The 22,721-nt window shown below is 34.3% G+C and overlaps 2 protein-coding genes across 2 annotated transcripts in view; one reads left to right on the top strand and one right to left on the bottom strand.

Moving 5' to 3' along the window:
- LOC126879957 (ATP synthase subunit delta, mitochondrial) overlaps positions 1-22,721 on the bottom strand; it is an 89,747-nt gene that overhangs the window by 59,189 nt on the left and 7,837 nt on the right. The window lies entirely within an intron of this gene.
- Positions 1-22,721, top strand: part of LOC126879956 (thiamine transporter 2-like) — an 82,451-nt gene that overhangs the window by 52,437 nt on the left and 7,293 nt on the right. The window contains exon 3 of the mRNA XM_050643355.1: positions 16,283-16,494. Within this exon, the coding sequence (XP_050499312.1) occupies positions 16,283-16,494 (212 nt within the window). The remainder of the gene's footprint in view (positions 1-16,282; positions 16,495-22,721) is intronic.

The following is a 22,721-nucleotide window of genomic DNA, read 5'->3' as shown; positions in this document are numbered from 1 at the left end:
AAAAGAATGTTACTCCTTTCAAACAGACAATAAATGTTAAATTATTTTAATCACATAAAGTCTTCATTTTCACATGAGGATGAGGAAATTTTATTTGAAAGCGTTCCAGATGTAGTTTTATTATAGTATAATATACAGGGTGTCCAGAAACTCTACCGACAAGCGAAGACAGGAGATTCCTCAGATAAATTTAAGACATTTTAACCTAATTCTTCTAGTCCAAAAATGCTTCCTAAGGGAGCTAGAGCTCTTTGAAGATGGCGTCCTGTAATTAGTTTTTCTTAAATAACTCCAGAACGCGTTTATTCACAAAAATGAAAATTGGTACGCATATTTATCTTTTAGAGATAAATCGATTGCATTTATTGTGAATTTCTAGTACCGGTCATAGGCGTGCGTTTTGGGTAGGGCAACGGTTATTTTATGGCATAACTTTTAAGCATTTTTGACACTGGATTATTAAATTATGAGGTATGCTAGTACTAAAAGGTACTCTTGTTCTAAATCGGTAGAACACACCGTTTTCTAAAAAAATTGATTTGAAAATTTTTCGTTTTTTGAATTTCCAAAAAAAAATTTCAAAAAAAACATTTAGAAAAACGAAAACTGGTACGTTTATTTATATTCCAGAGAAGAATCGATTTCATTAATTGCGAATTTCTAGTACCGGTCATATGCGTCCGTTTTGGGTAGGTGAAGGGTTATTTGCATAACTTTTTTGTCTTTAATTTTAAAGAATTTTTTACTTTAGATTATTAAATTGTGAGGTATTCTAGTACTAAAAGTTATTCTTGCTATAAGTTGGTAAAATACACCGTTTTTTTTAAATGTTTTTCAATTTTTTTTCAAATTCAAAAAACGAAAAATTTTGTAATCGATTTTTCTAGAAAACAGTGTGTCCTACCGACTTAAATCAAGAGCACCTTTTAATACTAGAATATCTCACAATATAATAATCCGGTATCACAAATGCTTAAAAGTTAAAGACAAAAAAGTTATGCTGTAAAATAACCGTTGCCCTACCCAAAACGGACGCCTATGACCGGTACTAGAAATTCACAATGGATGAAATCGATTTATCTCTGGAAGATAAATATGTGTACCAATTTTTCTTTTTCTAAATAGAAGCGTTCTGGAGGTATTTAAGAAAAACTAATTGCAAGACGCCATCTTCAATGTGCTCTAGCTCCCTTAGGAAGCATTTTCGGACTAAGTGAATTGGGTTAAAATGTCTTAAAATTATATGAGAAATCTCCTGTCTTCGTTTGTCGGTAGAGTTTCTGGACACCCTGTATATTACATACAATTTTGTTACAACTATTTTTGAATTAACAAGTTGAATAAAATAACTTTTTTCTTAATGTATTTTTATTACCCTTAGAAACTACCAAGATCAAAAATTTTAACATAATTTTTGGCAAAATCTGATCATTTTAGCAGTGGCCTAATATAATTCATATAGTGACATCGGCAACACTGATGAACGAACACATCACATCACCACTGAGATATACTAAGCGAAAAATGGCGACTCTGTACTTTTCAACTTCAAAGGCGGCGTTGGGGAGTGTCCTTGCTGGTGCCTATACTGTAAAGTCAAGTTGGAATGGAATATAGGTATGGGCCATTCCACGAACATACGCCTGTTTTGGATTACTTCGACAACGAATATTTTACTGTGCAACATAAGAAGTACGAAAGTAAATGGCTCTAATAATTATTCCAATAAACAACAATGTAATTTGCAATTTACTTTCGTTCTTCTTATTTTGCACAGTAAAATATTCGTTGTCGAAGTAATCCAAAACAGGCGTATGTTCGTGGAATAGGGTATATGATGTTTTTCTAACTTTCACTGTGTTGAAAAGTTTTTGTTTCTTTCCCTGCAGCACTTCTTTGCTTGAGGTTTGCGATGTCGAAATTGTGAGGATTCTGTGGTAGATCCACATTCCAAAAGCCTCCAGTTTATTTACGGTTGATGTTTTAAGACGTCTCAACTGTATATACAGCGTGTCTACTTGAGTTGGAAACATATGGGAAACTTTTTTATTATTAATTTTACGAAAAAAAGTTATTCTTTATAAAAAGTTCTGCATGCCCCAAAACCTAAGATTCAATAATTATCAGATATCAAATTTTCTCAATATTATACGAGGTATGTCAAAAAATATGAATTTCGGCTAAGGGTAAAGTACCTTTATTTCTCTCAATATCGAAAATTCTTATTATGAAAAGTTGTTTGGAAATAAAAACCAAGCTCAAATATGTAATTACATGCTTCTAATTGGAAAAAAATATTTTCCAAATTTTTCTCAAATTTATTGATACTAACTTCGTTTTTATTCATTACACATACGATAACTCTTTTATTATTACTTTTACGAAAAAAAGGTATTCTTTACAAAAATCTCTGTATGTCCTAAGACCGAAGATTCAACCAACAGATATGACATTTTATTAATTTTATACGAGTTATGTCAAAAAATATGAATTTCACTCAAGAGTAAAGTACCTTTATTTTTCACAATATTGAAAACGGTTATTAAAAAAGTTGTTTAGAATTAAAAATTATGTGTCAATATGCAATTACATCCTTCTAATTGAAATACTGTGAAATATAAAGGTGCTATAATATTGAGCGAATTTCATATTTTTTGACACACCTCGTATAAAATTAATAAAAGTTGATATATCATGGTTGTGTCTTAGATTTTAGACCATGCAAAGTTTTTTATGAAGAATAACTTTTTTTCGTAAAATGAATAATAAACGAGTTATGATATTTGTAATAATTAAAAACGATGTTGGGTATCCATAAATTTGAGAAAAATATTTTTTTTTTCAATAAGAAGCATGTAATTGCATATTTCATCTTAGTTTTTAATTCCAAACAACTTTTTATCATAAGAATTTTCGATATTGAGAGAAATGAAGGTACTTTACCCTTAGCCGAAATTCATATTTTTTGACATACCTCGTATAATATTGAGAAAATTTGATATCTGATAATTGAATCTTAGGTTTTGGGGCATGCAGAACTTTTTATAAAGAATAACTTTTTTTCGTAAAATTAATAATAAAAAAGTTTCCCATATGTTTCCAACTCAAGTAGACACGCTGTAGAAGAATCGACCAGACGAAGCATTTTGATAAACGTACCTAGTCGAAGTTCGAGTCTTATTCGTGAGTCACATAGTCTTTTGATTTTTTCGAAAAATGTTCTGGCCTATTCTATTCTCGATCTTATTTCTAGATCAGGATTTAGGCTGCTATCGATCCAACATCCCATGTACGTAAATTTATTGACCTGTTCTAAAATGTGCCCGTTTATTGTGCAAGATTAACAATCATTTTTACCCCAAAAACCACATTAGAGAGATGCTTTTCATTTTTTTTAAGAGTACATAGTTTATTTGACAATATTTACGCGTTTAGTTCAACTGTGACAATTACAGAACAAAAGTTGATTTATCTTTTGTCTTCCATATTTATTGGTACACTCCTTCTCCTTACTCCATCTGTATACAATACACGACTTCTCGTTAACCGGTACCTACATTCCTTTCCTTGACATTATTGATGCGCTTAATAATATCCTGATACATATTGATTGAGTAGGTGGAAAAATATGAGAACAATATAATTAACCGATGACAATAAAATTAATTCCACTTAATAATGTACATGAAGAGATCACTTGTTATTGTCGTAATTAATGGACTTCAAAGAAAAGATACAAGCTTTTTATAAAGAACACAATTAGAATATAAACAAGATCCTTGATCGTAAGATGCATTGATATCTATTAGTCATGTACAATGTACATACTTGTAGTGTTTTAGAATTTGGAAAAATATGATATCACGACTTTTTTGTCAAAAAGGTGATTTAAATAAAAGTAAGTGCTCCTAATCGGATTGAGCTATTTACTTACATACCTAACATTGTAGTGGATAAGGATAAGGCAGAGTGCCTGATAAACTATCTAAATATTACTCATTTATAATCATTGTAATTTAGTGTCAAAATACATATTTATTAGAATGTGTCACCAGATATAATAACAAAGTTGGTTCTATGTAAGCCCAGATCAAACTCCTTAGTTTCAATCAAAAACAATTTTTTCGTGACTCCAGCCTTTTATTAAATCCTTTAAGACTTCATTCATATTTTTGTCATCATCATCCAGCCATGTTTGTCCAAAGTTAAACATAGGCCTTTCCTAATTCCTTCCATTGAGCTTCTTGCAACTAATTACCAGTGATTCTTTTGATGTCGTCTGTCCAGCGTGTAGGTGGTCTACCTCTGGCTGCTGATCTGCTCGTCTGCTCGTGGCTGGCTAGATGGTCCGCTCGGTTCCACTTCAGCCATGCTATGCGCTTTATGACATCTGTGGCGTCTGTCCTTATTTCTTAGTTTCTAACCATGTCTCTGAGAGTCAGTCCAAGTAGTGACCGTTCTATTCTTTGGACCACTCTGAGTTTGGTTGCTGTGGCCTGGGTTAAGGAAAGTGTTTTGCACACATAGATCGAACGTCTTCTTTTTCAAATAATTTGGAATCTTGCTTTTGAAGATGTCTGGTAGAGTTCCATATCTAGCTCATGTGCTTCTTCTTTGTAGGTCAGCAGTTGAGCAGTTTGATATTAAATCTTGGATTATATACTTAAATATGGAAGACATTGCGAAAAACCACCTACGGACCAAAATTAATTTCTTATTGCATTTTTAGTAAAGTGGAATTTAAATTCCACTTCACGGTAAGTCCAGTTATTAGAATGATTATTTCATTCATAGGAGATTCTGGCCAATAGAAAGCTACATAAATAAAAATTAAACTGATAATTTTTGATAATTTCCCGTCGTCAAGTATATTACGTCAGATGCCCTTCGTTGCTACAAAAAAAATACATTCAGTGACATTAATGACAATTAATGTTTTAAAAATTATAAAAGTGATGACTTTCAACCGTCAAATATTTATAACAACTGTGTGTTTAATTGTACTAATTTGTACTTACATAAATAAATTACAATAAAATTTTGGTTTTGAACAGTTTTATTCATGAAATAATCGCAGCAAATTGCACTCATCTCTAAAATTATTATCGAATTGTTTCCCTTGTGCCACTTTGATATAATTTCTTATTGCATTTTTAGTAAAGTGGAATTTAAATTAAAACTATCAAAGTGTCACTCGTGAAAAATTCGATAATTTTAGAGCTCTTTTGCAATTACTACTCATAATTTATGAACTGCTTAGTAAAATAACAGCCATGCTCCAAGCTAGAGAAATCAACACCTGAACTTAAAAATTGGTTTTTCGTTTAACCCTTCGCTCTTAATATTACTCAGGCCACAATGTTGTTTCTACCTTTTCAAAAAATTGTTGCAATAGGATCATAATAAATAAAAAAAAGTTATTTAAAATGAAAACTGATTAATAGTTTCTATTTGTCTATCAAACACCTTATATTTTCCAAATAAACATTTTTTTCTATTTTCTGGCAGCAATAGAATATATTTTTAATTTTAAGTTAAATAAATTACATAAATTCTTCTTTTTGCGTCAATTAATTTAATTAAAAAATTATTTTTTTGGCCACCCTGTATTAAATAATGATATTAATGTTTATATTACTGAATAGAGAATTGAACACCCTTTTAAATGAACTACCACGCGACCCCTATTCCTATTTAAAAAGAAAACATCGATTACATCATCACGCCCAGATGGATGACGTCACTAGTATAAAATATATACCAAAAAATTGTAATTTAAAAATAAAAATCGACCTCTTTTGGGATTGTTCTTCAAAATTGTTCATTTTAGAGAAAATGAATTTATTCCATAATTTAGCCTCTCTCTGTAAATAAGAACAATGCAATAGCTCATTATGTGATTGAGCAGAACATATATCTAATGACTATATTTGACTAAAAAATGGTTAAATCCATGGAAAATTATTATTATCCAGATTTAGCCATACGGCCCGCACTCCCTCTAAGGGGAAAATTCACTCATCCCAGATACCTAGGGTACCTAGCTCTGGTGGGACTCTTTCCGTGTTATCGAGCTCTAGGTGACTTGGTACGCCGGAGTATCTCCCAAAAATTTTCGCACGCATCTGGAGGTCGAGAGTAGCACAGCTTTCTGCATAGTCTTGTAAAGATGTTCATTTAGACCCAGCTTTTTGATGTTTTTTATGAGGTTCTTTGGAATGACTCCAGTAGTAGAAAGAATAATAGGTATTGTCTGGGTACTTTAAATTCTCCATTGTCTCCTTATTTGTATTTCGAGATCTCTATACTTGGCGATTTTTTCGTTGTGCTTAACACGCAGATTATTGTTGTTAGGTATCGCCACCTCTATTAATGTTGTTTGCCTAGTAAGTTTATTAACTAGTATGAGGTCCGGTCTATTGTGTGCCACTGTTTGGTCTGTGAGCACAGTGCGATCCCAGTATAGCTTGTAGTTGTCGGTTTCAAGCATTCTATCAGGGACGTATTGATAATAAGGAAGATGGTCGGTTTGGAGAAGTCCCAGTTTGTTAGCTAGTTCTTGGTGGAGAATCTTTCCTACTGAGTCGTGGCGTTCTTTATAATCAGTTCCGAAAAACGCCTGGCAGCCCCCGGTAAGATGTTGGATGGATTCTTGGGCTTGACATCCATATCGGCATTTGTCGTTTTGGACTTGAGGATCTTTTACAATGTACTTCAGGTAATTTCTAGTTGGAATAACCTGATCCTGAATGGCAAGTAGGAAACATTCTGTCTCGGGAAACATCTTTCCTGATACCAACCAATAGTTCGACGCTCTACTATCGACATATTCTTGGTGGACCTCATTGAGATGCCGTCCATGCAGTGGTTTACCCATCCAGCTGCCCATTTTTTCGTCCTTAGATAGGTGGTTTATGCGCATTTCTTGTTCCCTCAGTTTAAGCGGCGTTGAGTCATCTACTGCGCAGATTGCACGATGTAAAGTAGATGATTCAGCCTGTGCCTGAAAATAAGTTCTTAAGTTAGCCACTTGTTTATCCAATTGCTCACCTATGTCCATGAGTCCTCTTCCTCCTAGATACCGCGGTAATGTTGTTCTCTCTACTGCACTGCGAGGATGATGGTTGTGTGCCTTTGTGAGAAGTGTTCTTGCTTTCCGCTGAAGACTTTCTATATCGGTTTTTGACCATTTGATAATACCAAATGAGTAGCTAAGCGCGGAAAAGGCGTACGTATTTAATGCCTTAAACAAATTTTTACTATTGAGATATGACCGATTAAGCTGTCTAACCCTTCGTACAAATTCAGAAGTTAGTTCGGTTTTCATTTGTTTATGGTCAATTTTCCGCGCTTGCTTTACACCGAGATATTTATACATATCATTTTCACCCATGGCCTCGATGTTCTGCCCATTTTGCATATCGAAACCACCGGGCTGAACATGTCCCCTGACTATATGTAAGATACGGCACTTGTCTAGACCGAAGTGCATGACTATCATCAGAGAAGGTTTCTACAGTTTTTAGCATCTGATCTAGGTGTTTTTATTGTATTAATATTATTATTATTATACATAAGCAAGGGCAGAGGGACAAGTCCCTATTATGCCCAAAAACAAAGAAATTACATAACTAACCTACTAGTAGATACAATATAAAACAGAAAAAAAGATATAATTTTTGTTTACATAAAAAAAATAAAATAGTTCAGCTATAATAAAAAATGGTCAAGTCTGTTTTTAAACGTGTTGGTAGAGGGGGCCGAGACAATGTTATCACTAAGGTTATTCCAACTCTCGAACACTCTATTTGGTAGGAAGTTCTGCCTTGATCTCGTAGAAAAGTTCTCTTTTTTAAGTTTGAACTGGTGACCTCTGAGGCGTTCATCTTGGTTTATAGTAAACATTTCGTCGAGATTTCCGAAACTGAATTTTAATATTTTAAAAGTGGTTATTAAGTCTCCACGTTGTCTACGAAGTTCGAAGGAAGTTAGGTTGGCCATATTAAGTATCTCTGCATATGAGGGTCTTCTTAGTCGTAATGGAAAAAAACTCGAACTTTGTGTCAAAACATTCTTCAGTTTGGTGTAAGTGTTGACAACAGTATAAAGGTGGGAATCACCGCTCCAAAGTAACGTATTATTTCATTATTATTATTTAAATAAATAATTGCAATTTTATAAATATAGAGATTACAAAAGCATTAAAAAGGCCGACGGGGGTTAATTTTCCGCAGGGTTGAACTGAAATTAACCCCTCTCGCGGTTTTTTTTTTACATCACATCAAGAAAGATAATAAAAATTAAAAAAATAAGAAAAGTAGAACAATATTTTATTATACCAAAAACTGTTAACTGTAAATAAGAGGTGTTTAGCTTTAAAATTATTGATAATAAAATATATTATTTAATAACGCATAAGAATATGCTTCAGATCTTAACGACTTTAAACCATGAGTCAAAATTATAATACTCAGTATGTACATTATCCACAACAGGACATTACTACAAATCCATCACTAAATTCACTAAACCAATGTGCAGGACCGTACGCGCAAATTCAATATGTACCAATTCAACAGTCCTTATATAATAACACAGCTCAGAGTATTCAAAACGTGCAACCGCATTTAGTTTCACAACCGATGCAGCCTTCTACTAGTGCAGCACAATATTATCCTGTAGTACCTGTTCAATCGCAATCCCAAGCTGAATCTGCACCAGATGATTGGAAACACGTACATAACAAAAAAAGAAATCGAATTGATAGCCCGGAAAAATATATTAGAGCAACAAAACAATCCAAAATAGATGATTACTGGTTAAACTCACCAATATCGACCTCCAACAAATTCTCTGTATTACAAAAAGAACAAAACGATGCAAATCAGGATACAGCTACAGAAGAACAAAACGATGCAAATCAGGATACAACTACAGAAGAAAACCAGAGCCAAAATACAAATACAACTACTAAAACGCCACCAATATTTGTCTACAGTGTTAAAAATATTACTCCGCTTACCAAACTACTACAAACGATTGCAAAAGATGCTTATGTATTAAAAACTCTCGCCAATGACCAAGTAAAAATAATGCCTCAAAATAATGAAGTCTACTCTGTCATAACAAAAGCACTAGAAGACAAAAATACTGAATTTCATACCTACCAACTCAAAGAAGATCGCTCATTCAGAGTTGTACTAAGAAATGTACATCCATCTACAGATATCAACGAAATTAAGGCGGAAATCCAAAGCGTAGGGCACGAAGTCATAAATATCAATAACATTCGTCAATCAGGTACTAAAAAGCCATTACCACTGTTCTACGTTGAACTAAAACAAGCCGAGAATAACAAAGATATATATGAGATCGATTCATTGTTGAACTATAAAGTAATTTTTGAACCTCCACATAAAAAGCGTGTAGTACCTCAGTGCATAAAATGCCAACGCTACGGCCACACCAAAAATTTTTGCTACCTTTCTCCAAGATGTGTTAAATGCGCGGGTAACCACAGATCTGATCAGTGCTCTTACAAAGAAAGAAACAACCAGGTGAAATGCGTGCTGTGTGAAGGAAATCACCCAGCAAACTATCGTGGGTGCTTAGTCCACAAAGAGCTGCAAAAAAGAGCATTTCCACAACTGAGAAGCAAACCAACAAGTCAGCCTGTCCAATCAAACCAACACTTAGTAGTCCCGAATGTAACCTATGCTCAGGTAGCAACCGCTGGTAATCAAATACCATCAAATACAGCTCCCAGTCTTCAACAATCCACTGACATGCTCGAACTTAAAAATATGATCAAACAATTGGTAGAACAAATGAGCACAATGTTAAACCTCTTAACCGCTATCATTGCTAAAAAACCCTAAGATGGAGGCGTTTCTAAAACTAGCTTCATGGAACGCCAATGGCTTATCACAACATACACAGGAAATCAAATACTTTCTACACCTTCATAAAATAGATATACTGCTAGTATCCGAAACTCACTTTACACAAAAAAGTTACCTTAAAATTCCAAACTATACTATATATACTACTAATTATCCAGATGGATCAGCACATGGAGGCTCTGCTATTATAGTTAGAAATACAATAAAACATCATAATGCTGGCGAGTACCAAACAAATCACATTCAAGCGACCAATATTGTGGTTGAAGACTGGGATGGACCACTTACAGTATCTGCGCTGTATTGCCCCCCACGACACTCTATCACAAACGAACAATTTAAAGATTATTTCAATTCACTTGGGAGCCGCTTCATAGCAGCAGGGGACTATAATGCCAAACATACCAGGTGGGGATCAAGACTAATCACTCCGAGAGGTAGAGTTCTCTTAAATATCATAGAGTCAAATAATATGGATTATTCATCAACCGGCGAACCAACATACTGGCCCTCGGACAGAAATAAAATCCCCGATTTGGTCGATTTTGCTGTAGTTAAGAACATCCCTAGGTCTAATATAAAAGCTACATCATGCTACGAATTATCTTCTGATCACTCGCCTATACTATTCACAGTTGGAACCCAGGTACTTATTAAAGAAATATCCCCCTCACTTTATAACAGACGCACACACTGGCCAAAATTCAGATCTATCCTGGAGAACAAGGTGTCTCTAGACATTCCACTAAAAATCAAAGAGGACATTTTTCTTGCTGTGGAACAACTAACTACAAATATCCAATCAGCTGCCTGGCAAGCAACACCAACAATACAAAATAAATGCATAATAAATGACTGCCCACAAGTTGTCAAAGAAAAAATTTCGCTAAAGAGAAGACTGAGGAAAAGATGGCAACAGACCAGAGATCCTGCTGATAAGCGTAGATTCAATAGTGCATCAAGGGAATTAAAAAAGCTCTTCGAAGATCTCAAAAACCAATCACTTCAGTACTACTTGGAAAATTTAGATTCCACTAAAGATACCGATTATTCGCTATGGAAAGCCACGAGAAAACTGAAACAACCCCAGAAACCGTCACCTCCAATTAGAAAATCGGACAGAGAATGGGCTCGTAGTGCACAAGAGAAAGCAAGTTGTTTTGCAGAGTATTTTTCCGAAGTATTTACTCCCAATCAAGTGAATTCACCTGTTGAAGTAGACGTATTCTCATTTCTTCAAAGTCCATATCAAATGAGTTTGCCTATTCCGAAATTTAAGTCGTCCGAAGTCATCTTGGCTATTAATAATTTAAACGATAAAAAATCTCCAGGGTACGATTTGATCAGTGGAAAAGTATTGAAAGAATTACCTATCAAATGCATAAAACTTATAACGTTTATATTCAATGCCATATTAAACTTAGGTTACTTTCCTGATCAATGGAAAGTGTCTCAGATAATAACCATTCTAAAACCGGGGAAACCTCAAGAAGAAACTACATCGTACAGGCCAATCAGCCTCTTGCCAATCACGTCTAAAGTTTTCGAAAAACTATTAGTAAAAAAACTCGAACCCTGGATCAAAAATCTAATTCCAGACCACCAGTTTGGATTTCGATCCCATCACTCAACAATCCAACAAGTTCACAGAGTGGTAAAACATATAAATGCTGATTTTGAGGCCAAAAGGTACTGTTCAGCGGCATTTCTTGACGTTAGGCAGGCATTTGACAAGGTATGGCATGAAGGCCTCCTATACAAGCTAAAAAAGACATTACCGCACAGCTTTTACATTCTTCTTGAGTCATATTTGTCAGGTAGGTGTTACTTTATTAAATACCAAGATGCAATTTCCAAACTCTATTCTATCAAAGCTGGCGTACCACAGGGTAGCGTGCTGGGACCTACCTTGTATCTCTTGTTTACCGCAGATATACCTCCACCTCTTCAGGAACCACTAGAGGAGAGACCACTTACAGAAGAAATGATGCTAGGAACATTTGCCGACGATACTGCAATCCTAGCCTCACACACAGACCCTATTTATGCCTCGCATATCCTTCAAGCGTATCTAGACAGAGTACAAATTTGGTTTTTGGAATGGAAAATTAAAGTGAATGAAGGAAAATCTATTCAAGTTACATTTACAACACGAAGAGGAACTTGTCCTCCTGTAACTTTAAACAATCACCAATTACCATCAGCCAACGAGGTAAAATATCTTGGTATTCATTTGGACAGAAGTCTCACATGGAGGAAACATATCTGGACCAAGAGAAAGCAACTAGGTCTCCAATTCAGAAATATGTATTGGTTAATGGGCCGTTCATCAAGACTATCTCTGGATAATAAATTGCTGCTCTATAAGGCAATACTTATGCCAATCTGGACATATGGGTTGGAACTATGGGGAACAGCCAGTCACTCCAACATCGAAATCATCCAACGCTTCCAATCAAAAACCCTCAGAACCATCACTAATGCACCTTGGTACATCAACAATAGAATTATTCATCGAGACCTTAAAACTGATACGGTACAAGAAGTCATCACAAAACGTAGCGCTGCTTACATTGCCAAGTTGGAGGATCATGAAAACCAGTTTGCACTTAACCTCCTAGACAATTCCCAAGAACAGCGTAGGTTAAAGAGGTTCAAACCATTGGACTTACCATTTAGAGTAAACTTTTAAACTAATGAGTTAGTAGTTATGAAATGTAATTATTTTGTACAGAACTTTATAAAAATTGTACTTTGATTTTGCCAGTGGGTAAAATCTTGCTTGTCCTTAGTCAATGTAATTACTTTTGTTTATTGTTGACACTCAACAGATTGCAAAATAAATTTAAATATAAAAAAAAAAAAAAAAAAGTGAGATTAATGACAATTAATGTTTTAAAAATTATAAAAGTGATGACTTTCAACCGTCAAATATTTATAACAACTGTGTGTTTAATTGTACTAATTTGTACTTACATAAATAAATTACAATAAAATTTTGGTTTTGAACAGTTTTATTCATGAAATAATCGCAGCAAATTGCACTCATCTCTAAAATTATTATCGAATTGTTTCCCTTGTGCCACTTTGATATAATTTCTTATTGCATTTTTAGTAAAGTGGAATTTAAATTAAAACTATCAAAGTGTCACTCGTGAAAAATTCGATAATTTTAGAGCTCTTTTGCAATTACTACTCATAATTTATGAACTGCTTAGTAAAATAACAGCCATGCTCCAAGCTAGAGAAATCAACACCTGAACTTAAAAATTGGTTTTTCGTTTAACCCTTCGCTCTTAATATTACTCAGGCCACAATGTTGTTTCTACCTTTTCAAAAAATTGTTGCAATAGGATCATAATAAATAAAAAAAAGTTATTTAAAATGAAAACTGATTAATAGTTTCTATTTGTCTATCAAACACCTTATATTTTCCAAATAAACATTTTTTTCTATTTTCTGGCAGCAATAGAATATATTTTTAATTTTAAGTTAAATAAATTACATAAATTCTTCTTTTTGCGTCAATTAATTTAATTAAAAAATTATTTTTTTGGCCACCCTGTATTAAATAATGATATTAATGTTTATATTACTGAATAGAGAATTGAACACCCTTTTAAATGAACTACCACGCGACCCCTATTCCTATTTAAAAAGAAAACATCGATTACATCATCACGCCCAGATGGATGACGTCACTAGTATAAAATATATACCAAAAAATTGTAATTTAAAAATAAAAATCGACCTCTTTTGGGATTGTTCTTCAAAATTGTTCATTTTAGAGAAAATGAATTTATTCCATAATTTAGCCTCTCTCTGTAAATAAGAACAATGCAATAGCTCATTATGTGATTGAGCAGAACATATATCTAATGACTATATTTGACTAAAAAATGGTTAAATCCATGGAAAATTATTATTATCCAGATTTAGCCATACGGCCCGCACTCCCTCTAAGGGGAAAATTCACTCATCCCAGATACCTAGGGTACCTAGCTCTGGTGGGACTCTTTCCGTGTTATCGAGCTCTAGGTGACTTGGTACGCCGGAGTATCTCCCAAAAATTTTCGCACGCATCTGGAGGTCGAGAGTAGCACAGCTTTCTGCATAGTCTTGTAAAGATGTTCATTTAGACCCAGCTTTTTGATGTTTTTTATGAGGTTCTTTGGAATGACTCCAGTAGTAGAAAGAATAATAGGTATTGTCTGGGTACTTTAAATTCTCCATTGTCTCCTTATTTGTATTTCGAGATCTCTATACTTGGCGATTTTTTCGTTGTGCTTAACACGCAGATTATTGTTGTTAGGTATCGCCACCTCTATTAATGTTGTTTGCCTAGTAAGTTTATTAACTAGTATGAGGTCCGGTCTATTGTGTGCCACTGTTTGGTCTGTGAGCACAGTGCGATCCCAGTATAGCTTGTAGTTGTCGGTTTCAAGCATTCTATCAGGGACGTATTGATAATAAGGAAGATGGTCGGTTTGGAGAAGTCCCAGTTTGTTAGCTAGTTCTTGGTGGAGAATCTTTCCTACTGAGTCGTGGCGTTCTTTATAATCAGTTCCGACAAACGCCTGGCAGCCCCCGGTAAGATGTTGGATGGATTCTTGGGCTTGACATCCATATCGGCATTTGTCGTTTTGGACTTGAGGATCTTTTACAATGTACTTCAGGTAATTTCTAGTTGGAATAACCTGATCCTGAATGGCAAGTAGGAAACATTCTGTCTCGGGAAACATCTTTCCTGATACCAACCAATAGTTCGACGCTCTACTATCGACATATTCTTGGTGGACCTCATTGAGATGCCGTCCATGCAGTGGTTTACCCATCCAGCTGCCCATTTTTTCGTCCTTAGATAGGTGGTTTATGCGCATTTCTTGTTCCCTCAGTTTAAGCGGCGTTGAGTCATCTACTGCGCAGATTGCACGATGTAAAGTAGATGATTCAGCCTGTGCCTGAAAATAAGTTCTTAAGTTAGCCACTTGTTTATCCAATTGCTCACCTATGTCCATGAGTCCTCTTCCTCCTAGATACCGCGGTAATGTTGTTCTCTCTACTGCACTGCGAGGATGATGGTTGTGTGCCTTTGTGAGAAGTGTTCTTGCTTTCCGCTGAAGACTTTCTATATCGGTTTTTGACCATTTGATAATACCAAATGAGTAGCTAAGCGCGGAAAAGGCGTACGTATTTAATGCCTTAAACAAATTTTTACTATTGAGATATGACCGATTAAGCTGTCTAACCCTTCGTACAAATTCAGAAGTTAGTTCGGTTTTCATTTGTTTATGGTCAATTTTCCGCGCTTGCTTTACACCGAGATATTTATACATATCATTTTCACCCATGGCCTCGATGTTCTGCCCATTTTGCATATCGAAACCACCGGGCTGAACATGTCCCCTGACTATATGTAAGATACGGCACTTGTCTAGACCGAAGTGCATGACTATCATCAGAGAAGGTTTCTACAGTTTTTAGCATCTGATCTAGGTGTTTTTATTGTATTAATATTATTATTATTATACATAAGCAAGGGCAGAGGGACAAGTCCCTATTATGCCCAAAAACAAAGAAATTACATAACTAACCTACTAGTAGATACAATATAAAACAGAAAAAAAGATATAATTTTTGTTTACATAAAAAAAATAAAATAGTTCAGCTATAATAAAAAATGGTCAAGTCTGTTTTTAAACGTGTTGGTAGAGGGGGCCGAGACAATGTTATCACTAAGGTTATTCCAACTCTCGAACACTCTATTTGGTAGGAAGTTCTGCCTTGATCTCGTAGAAAAGTTCTCTTTTTTAAGTTTGAACTGGTGACCTCTGAGGCGTTCATCTTGGTTTATAGTAAACATTTCGTCGAGATTTCCGAAACTGAATTTTAATATTTTAAAAGTGGTTATTAAGTCTCCACGTTGTCTACGAAGTTCGAAGGAAGTTAGGTTGGCCATATTAAGTATCTCTGCATATGAGGGTCTTCTCAGTCGTAATGGAATTCGAGTGGCTTTTCTTTGGACGTTTTCCAACAATGTTTTGTCTCGAACCAAATTAGGATGCCACGTTGGACCAGCATATTCAAGAATCGGTCTTACGTAAATAGTGTAAAGTTTACAGAATGACTGCATTGAGACTCTCGAAAAACACCTCCGAATAAGATATAGTCAAATGTCAATTGGTAGTTTAGATTTCTCTCCCAGGTGGCGCTAGGAGTTATCGTTCCGGACAAACTGCGTTTCCGCTTGACGTGTCGTCCTAGGCTTTTATTAAATTAGATTTGTTTCTTTCCTAGTATTTTATTTAAAAATTTTATAAGAAAAATACATATTTACAATCAGCATTAATTTCTAAACCTTAAATTTCTGATATTTTTAGCCATGATCCTCGCAACAGCATGGAGTCTGTTTCTTCCAACTTCCAAGAAAAGCATTTATTTCCATCCGGAAGAAGAAGTGAGCAAGCCGTTGTCTAGAAAAGTGACGGATGCTTTTACATTAATGGCTACGCACTTTAAAACATCATTCACAAACGGATACGTCGTGAAATGGTCTCTCTGGTACGCTTTAGCAACATGCGGATTCGTACAGGTAAAGTTGGATTTATAGTTTGACGTAGCGTAGACGTAGACGCAACGTAGACGTAAGAAACGGACTGGAGACGGAAGAAAATATTATGTCAATTTATAGATCGACGTAGCGGAATTTTTGCGCATGAGTAGAAAGAGTAAACAATGACTTAATTCTAATTCAACAACATAGCCTATAAATTATACGAACAGTAAACAAACTTTGTGTTTATTTATTTATACTTATACTATTATTTATTATAATATTTATCTGTTTTGTGTGTTACATGGATTAGGAAATAAACGAAAGTATGCTCTTTGGTGCCGCATGCCGTGGGATTTCCAACTATTTTGTTCCATTTCCTGGTCTTTAAATGTTTATTGGATTTACCTATCGTATAATATGTGTGGATAACCACGAATTAGGCTAATAACAACTCATATTTATCTGAAATATTGAAATGACTCTATGATATATTTTTATTAAATTAATAACTTAACATCCATTGTATTAACAAATAATTAACAAAATTCGAATATGTTGACAATCAACTTTTTACACAACACAAGGAATGAGGGGGCGGGGCGGGTCCACTTTGAGTGACAGAACAAAATTCTGCCTTATGATTGGCCAGACGGAAGAAACGCACTGTAAAAGATGAAAGTTGGTCATCTCTTATGTTACGTTACGTTTCTCTTACGTTCCGTCAGGCGCTTGCGTTCATCTATAAACACGAGTACACAAAATTCGGTGTTGATCTTTTCCAGTGCGTCTCCGTTGCGTCTACGTCTACGCTACGTCAAACTATAAATCCAACTTAAGCGTTTTTGTAGAGATTTATAAAGCCGGGATACTACGGAACGTGGAACAGCGCTCTTCGCCAGTTCACGTCACAAAGATAAATAGAAAATAAGTAACAGTGAACAGAAGAGATCACAGTTGGCGCGCCACTTTACTGGGAAATTAATAAATATTTCAAAGTACAAAAACTCGTAGTTTTAGTAGGCCCATGGCTTGACTGACCATTCTCCTCCATCCGTTCTTGTACATTGCCTTCATCCTCCAATTTGTGACATTGAGTCTTTTTAGATACTCTTCTACATCCATTTCCACCTTGTTCTGGGCCGAACTCTTCCCTGACGTCTTCCAATTGTACTTGAGAGTAGAATTTTCGGTAATCTACACTCTGGTATCCTCTGTTACTAAATATTTATTAACATGAAGAGAAGTATCCATATTTCTCAAATGTGGTATCGAGGTAACCAAGTACAAAAACTCGAAGAAGTACCACAAAGTTTTTTTTATTAAAAGATCAAAAAAGGACGCGTTTTGGCTCAGTACGAGCCATCATCAGCTTAAATATAGGAACATAAACAACAAAGGACTGACCCGAACAGGAAGGAGAAAAGACTCCTCCTTCCTGTTCGTTGTTTGTTGTTTATGTTCCTGTAATTAACCTGATGATGGCTCGTGCTGAGCCAAAACGCGTCCTTTTTTGATCTTTTAATAAAAAAAATGTGTGTGTACTTTGTACGCACGTAAGAAGTTATACTTCTACTACATATTATGTGATTTTTAAGACAATACCAAAAATTTTAAAAAATAAAAGAATAAAACGCACACAAACACATTGAAAAATGCCACAAAGAAAAAATGATTTCTGAACGATAATAATTGTTGGCAAAAATTTTAAATACGCATTTTCTGAAAAAAAATATATATAAAAAATATACTTACAATCATAAAATGCATAAAAAAATAAAAACTTGCATCGGGAATCGAACCCGTGAATTTCGTGGCGCTTTGATTCGTAATCGAAGCCTAGACTCACTCGTCCAATTCCACATTATTTGTCATGTGGAAAAATAGGGTAACTGAACGTTTTACTGTTTGAGAGTTGTTTTGAATATAATTAAATTACGTAGTTTAAATTTTGTGGAAGAAAATATAAAAATATAACAAAACAGTAAGAAAACAATATATTAGATGAAGATTAGTAGAACTTTTGTTGGTAATCAAATTAAGTATGTAAATCAAAGCATTACATACCTACTAGATAAATAAATCTACGCCAAAAAATCATAATTTAAAAATAAAAATCGGACCTAATTTGGGATTTCTTTCTAAAATCCCCATTCTTGAGAAAATAAATGTACAGTAGAGCGTCGATTATCCGAACGTCGATCAACCGAACGACCGCTTATTCGAACTATCGACTCCCGCGTCCCGCACTCGAATACCGAGCAAGCGTTAGTAATTGACGCTTAAAATATCTTCAATTTTCTTCAATATTGTATCCAAAAATAATTATGTTGTTGCAAAGACTGCACTTTTTTGTTTAGTTGCTAGTTGTCATTATCAAGATATAAATAAATATGTAGGTATATAAATATGGCTTTTATTCACTTGTGGATAAATATGTATGACTATAAATATGTATCAATATATTGTAGTTCGATTATCCGAACAAATCGGTTTTCCGAACACCTATGTCCCCCAATTAGTTCGGATAATCGACGTTCTACTGTATTTCAACCTAATCCAAATGTATAATTACAATATGAAAATCAATGGGAAAGTCCCCGTAGCTGGCTGTATACCATAATAAAAAACCATACAGAAGTAAAAACTTCTTTTGTATATTGGTATAAAAAGTTTTATTAAAAAACATAAAAGTCCTCCAAAAGGATTTGCAAAACGTTTTCAATCTGAATCAGATCATCCTCAATGCCTAGAACGAAGTATTTCCACGTTAAAATGAATGCAAAAGATTAAAATTGTGACTAGGTTAAAGAAAAATGTGGCAATACTTACGTTCTGCTTCGTAAAAGAAACTAGCAACTTTTTGAAAAAGGTTACATCGATATTTATGGTTTACATAATTATTAAGTGGTATTTGTAGCGACTCCAAGTCGATGTTACAAGATGAAATGTGTTAGGAGTGCTCAAAGGGCAACATGGTTCCCTGCTCGTTAAGAACTCGTGGTTCTTGCCAGTTCAATGGACACAGACCAACAAAAGTGAAGGAGATGACAATCCAATTATCAGACCGAAGTGACATGACAAGATAGGTAGTCAATTTTTGGTTATGAATTTCAAATTATTATTGTTGTTTAAAAAATTTGGATTATATATTAGTAACTGTATAAAATTGAAATTTAAATTATAATAATTAGATTTTATTGTAAAAGTATATAAGGCAACTCTCTACTCTCTGTTACAGAAAGAACTGTTGTTAGTGTTAGGTAGATAAAATGCTAGTCAGTGACGTCATCGGTGATTAAATTTGAGAAAGAAGGCAAACATTTTTATTTAAATAAAAATGTTGATGTCATCGGTGATTAAATTTGAGAAAGAAGGCAAACATTTTTATTTAAATAAAAATGTTTGCCTTCTTTCTCAAATTTAATCACCGATGACGTCACTGACTAGCATTTTATCTACCTAACACTAACAACAGTTCTTTCTGTAACAGAGAGTAGGGAGTTGCCTTATATACTTTTACAATAAAATCTATTTGTGTGTGTGTGTGTGAAAAAATGGCTTGGATGCGGGTCCGTTAGCCACAGATTTTTATTTTATTTTTACCTCAATTTATTAGTTTTGTTATATTCCCACCTATCTGACTCAAATGACTATATTTGTTTCTTTCAAGTAGTTTATGAGTAATTTAAATATTTCCATTAAATATTTCCAATAAAATCTAATTATTATAATTTATATTTCAATTTTATATAGTTACTAATATATAATCCAAATTTTTTAAACAACAATAATAATTTGAAATTCATAACCAAAAATTGACTACCTATCTTGTCATGTCACTTCGGTCTGATAATTGGATTGTCATCTCCTTCACTTTTGTTGGTCTGTGTCCATTGAACTGGCAAGAACCACGAGTTCTTAACGAGCAGGGAACCATGTTGCCCTTTGAGCACTCCTAACACATTTCATCTTGTAACATCGACTTGGAGTCGCTACAAATACCACTTAATTATTATGTAAACCATAAATATCGATGTAACCTTTTTCAAAAAGTTGCTAGTTTCTTTTACGAAGCAGAACGTAAGTATTGCCACATTTTTCTTGAACCTAGTCACAATTTTAACCTTTTGCATTCATTTTAACGTGGAAATACTTCGTTCTAGGCACTGAGGATGATCTGATTCAGATTGAAAACGTTTTGCAAATCCTTTTGGAGGACTTTTATGTTTTTAATAAAACTTTTTATACCAATATACAAAAGAAGTTTTTACTTCTGTATGGTTTTTTAATTACAATATGATTATAATAAAAACTACTTACCAAATTAGAATGAGTTTTCCTTGTCCAAAATAGTCCAAAAGTCCAAAAATATAGGTATATGAAAACTATTTAAAAAGGCAGTATAACTATTAGTTAAATTTTGTTTGTTGTTTCTTTTCACACAAATTTTAAAACGCAACAACCATAAATAATCTTAACTACAGCTGTGCCACAGCCGCCATATTGAATAATTTTTGACATGTCATTTGAACATCCAATCAGAACAAAGTTATAATGCGCATGCGCCGGGATCATAGGTTTTAACATATAAAAATTCACCCTGATATCGCCGGTAAAGAAGTATAACTTCAAAAACTTTGTGGTACTTCTTCGAGTTTTTGTACTTGGTTACCTCGAGACCACATTTGAGAAATATGGATACTTCTCTTCATGTTAATATATATTTAGTAACAGAGGATGCCAGAGTGTAGATTACCGAAAATTCTACTGTCAAGTACAATTGGAAGACGTCAGGTAAGAGTTCGGCCCAGAACAGGGTGGAAATGGATGTAGAAGAGTATCTAAAAAGACTCAATGTCACAAATTGGAGGATGAAGGCAATGTACAAGAACGGATGGAGGAGAATGGTCAATCAAACCATGGGCCTACTAAGCTCGACGCGCTAATTATTATTATTATTTATTCTGCCAAAATGTGGTCGAACTATCTAGATGGAGCATTTCCCGTTGAGTATCGAAGGTTTAGTTTAGTCTGTTTAGTAAGCCACCAGTGTTGGCGGTAGAAATTGTAGTTGGTTAATTCATACAATGATAAAAATTCCAACACAACGTCGTTAGACCACTCCATACTAATATTACCACGACACTAACCGTACCAACCCATAAGTCAAGTTTGAAGGTTTGGAGGAGTAAATACCTAATGTGCATCAGATTCTGACTATCCTATCGGCTCTAACAGCATCCTTCCATCTTTTTCTAGGACGGCCTACTGATCTTCTACCGTCTAGTCTCTCAAAAAATGCTGTCTTTAATACTCTGTCTTCATCTGATCTTACCACATGACCTGCCCATCTTATCCGGTTAGATTTTATATGTCTGACGATATTTTCAGTGCCACGCAGAATCACCAATTCAGCATTACGGCTCCTTCTCCACTCGCCTGTCACTTCATCTCTTTGGGAGTCAAATATCATTCTGAGGACCTTCCTTTCAAATACCAGCAGCTTATTTATTTCCCGCTGATGTAGAGTCAATGTTTCGCTTCCATATGTAACAACTGCGCGAATAACTGGCAAGTACAGTCTTAATTTAGATTTTCTTGTTCTTCTTCTAACAGAAAGAAAAGAAAAAGAAACAAAATAAGATAAAAATTAAATTAATTAAATATTATTTTCTATTGGTTGTCGACTCTTTCATTGTACTTAGTTTTTTCTTTGCAATTTCTAAATTTTTCATCTGACTTTTCCTGCAACTTGTTTTTATTTCATCGGCAAAAAAACTGGCGGATAACCAAGACATATTGTCCTTTTCATGATCATTTTTCAGTGCGTAACAAATGATAGGAAAAAGGGTAAGTCCGTGATAATACACATGACATTTATTCTAACATCACATTTTAGTTAAATCTGACAGTTGTCACATTTTATTTTCAATTTGGAATAAAAACAAATCAAATGTGTTTCTTGCATTTATAAAATGGTATTTTCTTTGATTTGTATAGTCTTATAAATTATACAGATTATATTTGTAATATTATTATCTAATTAAAAAAAATTATTTTTTTATTATGGCGCCATCTATCGACAACTAGAATAACTAGAATAAATGTTATAAAAATGTCACCGACGAAATGTAATCACCGACGTGCCTTTTTTTCTGTCACATACAATTTAATGCGTTAGAAAGAAATCGAAAAACTGTGACGCACTTAAAGATGATCATGAGAAATACTGTACTTGATATCTACTCTTCTTTGTGGCTGGT

The sequence above is a fragment of the Diabrotica virgifera genome, chromosome 2, assembly GCF_917563875.1.
Source record: "Diabrotica virgifera virgifera chromosome 2, PGI_DIABVI_V3a".
NCBI classification, from domain to species: Eukaryota; Metazoa; Arthropoda; class Insecta; order Coleoptera; family Chrysomelidae; genus Diabrotica; species Diabrotica virgifera.
Note: the sequence above shows the minus strand (reverse complement) of the source record. Positions and strands in the feature narration are given on the sequence as shown.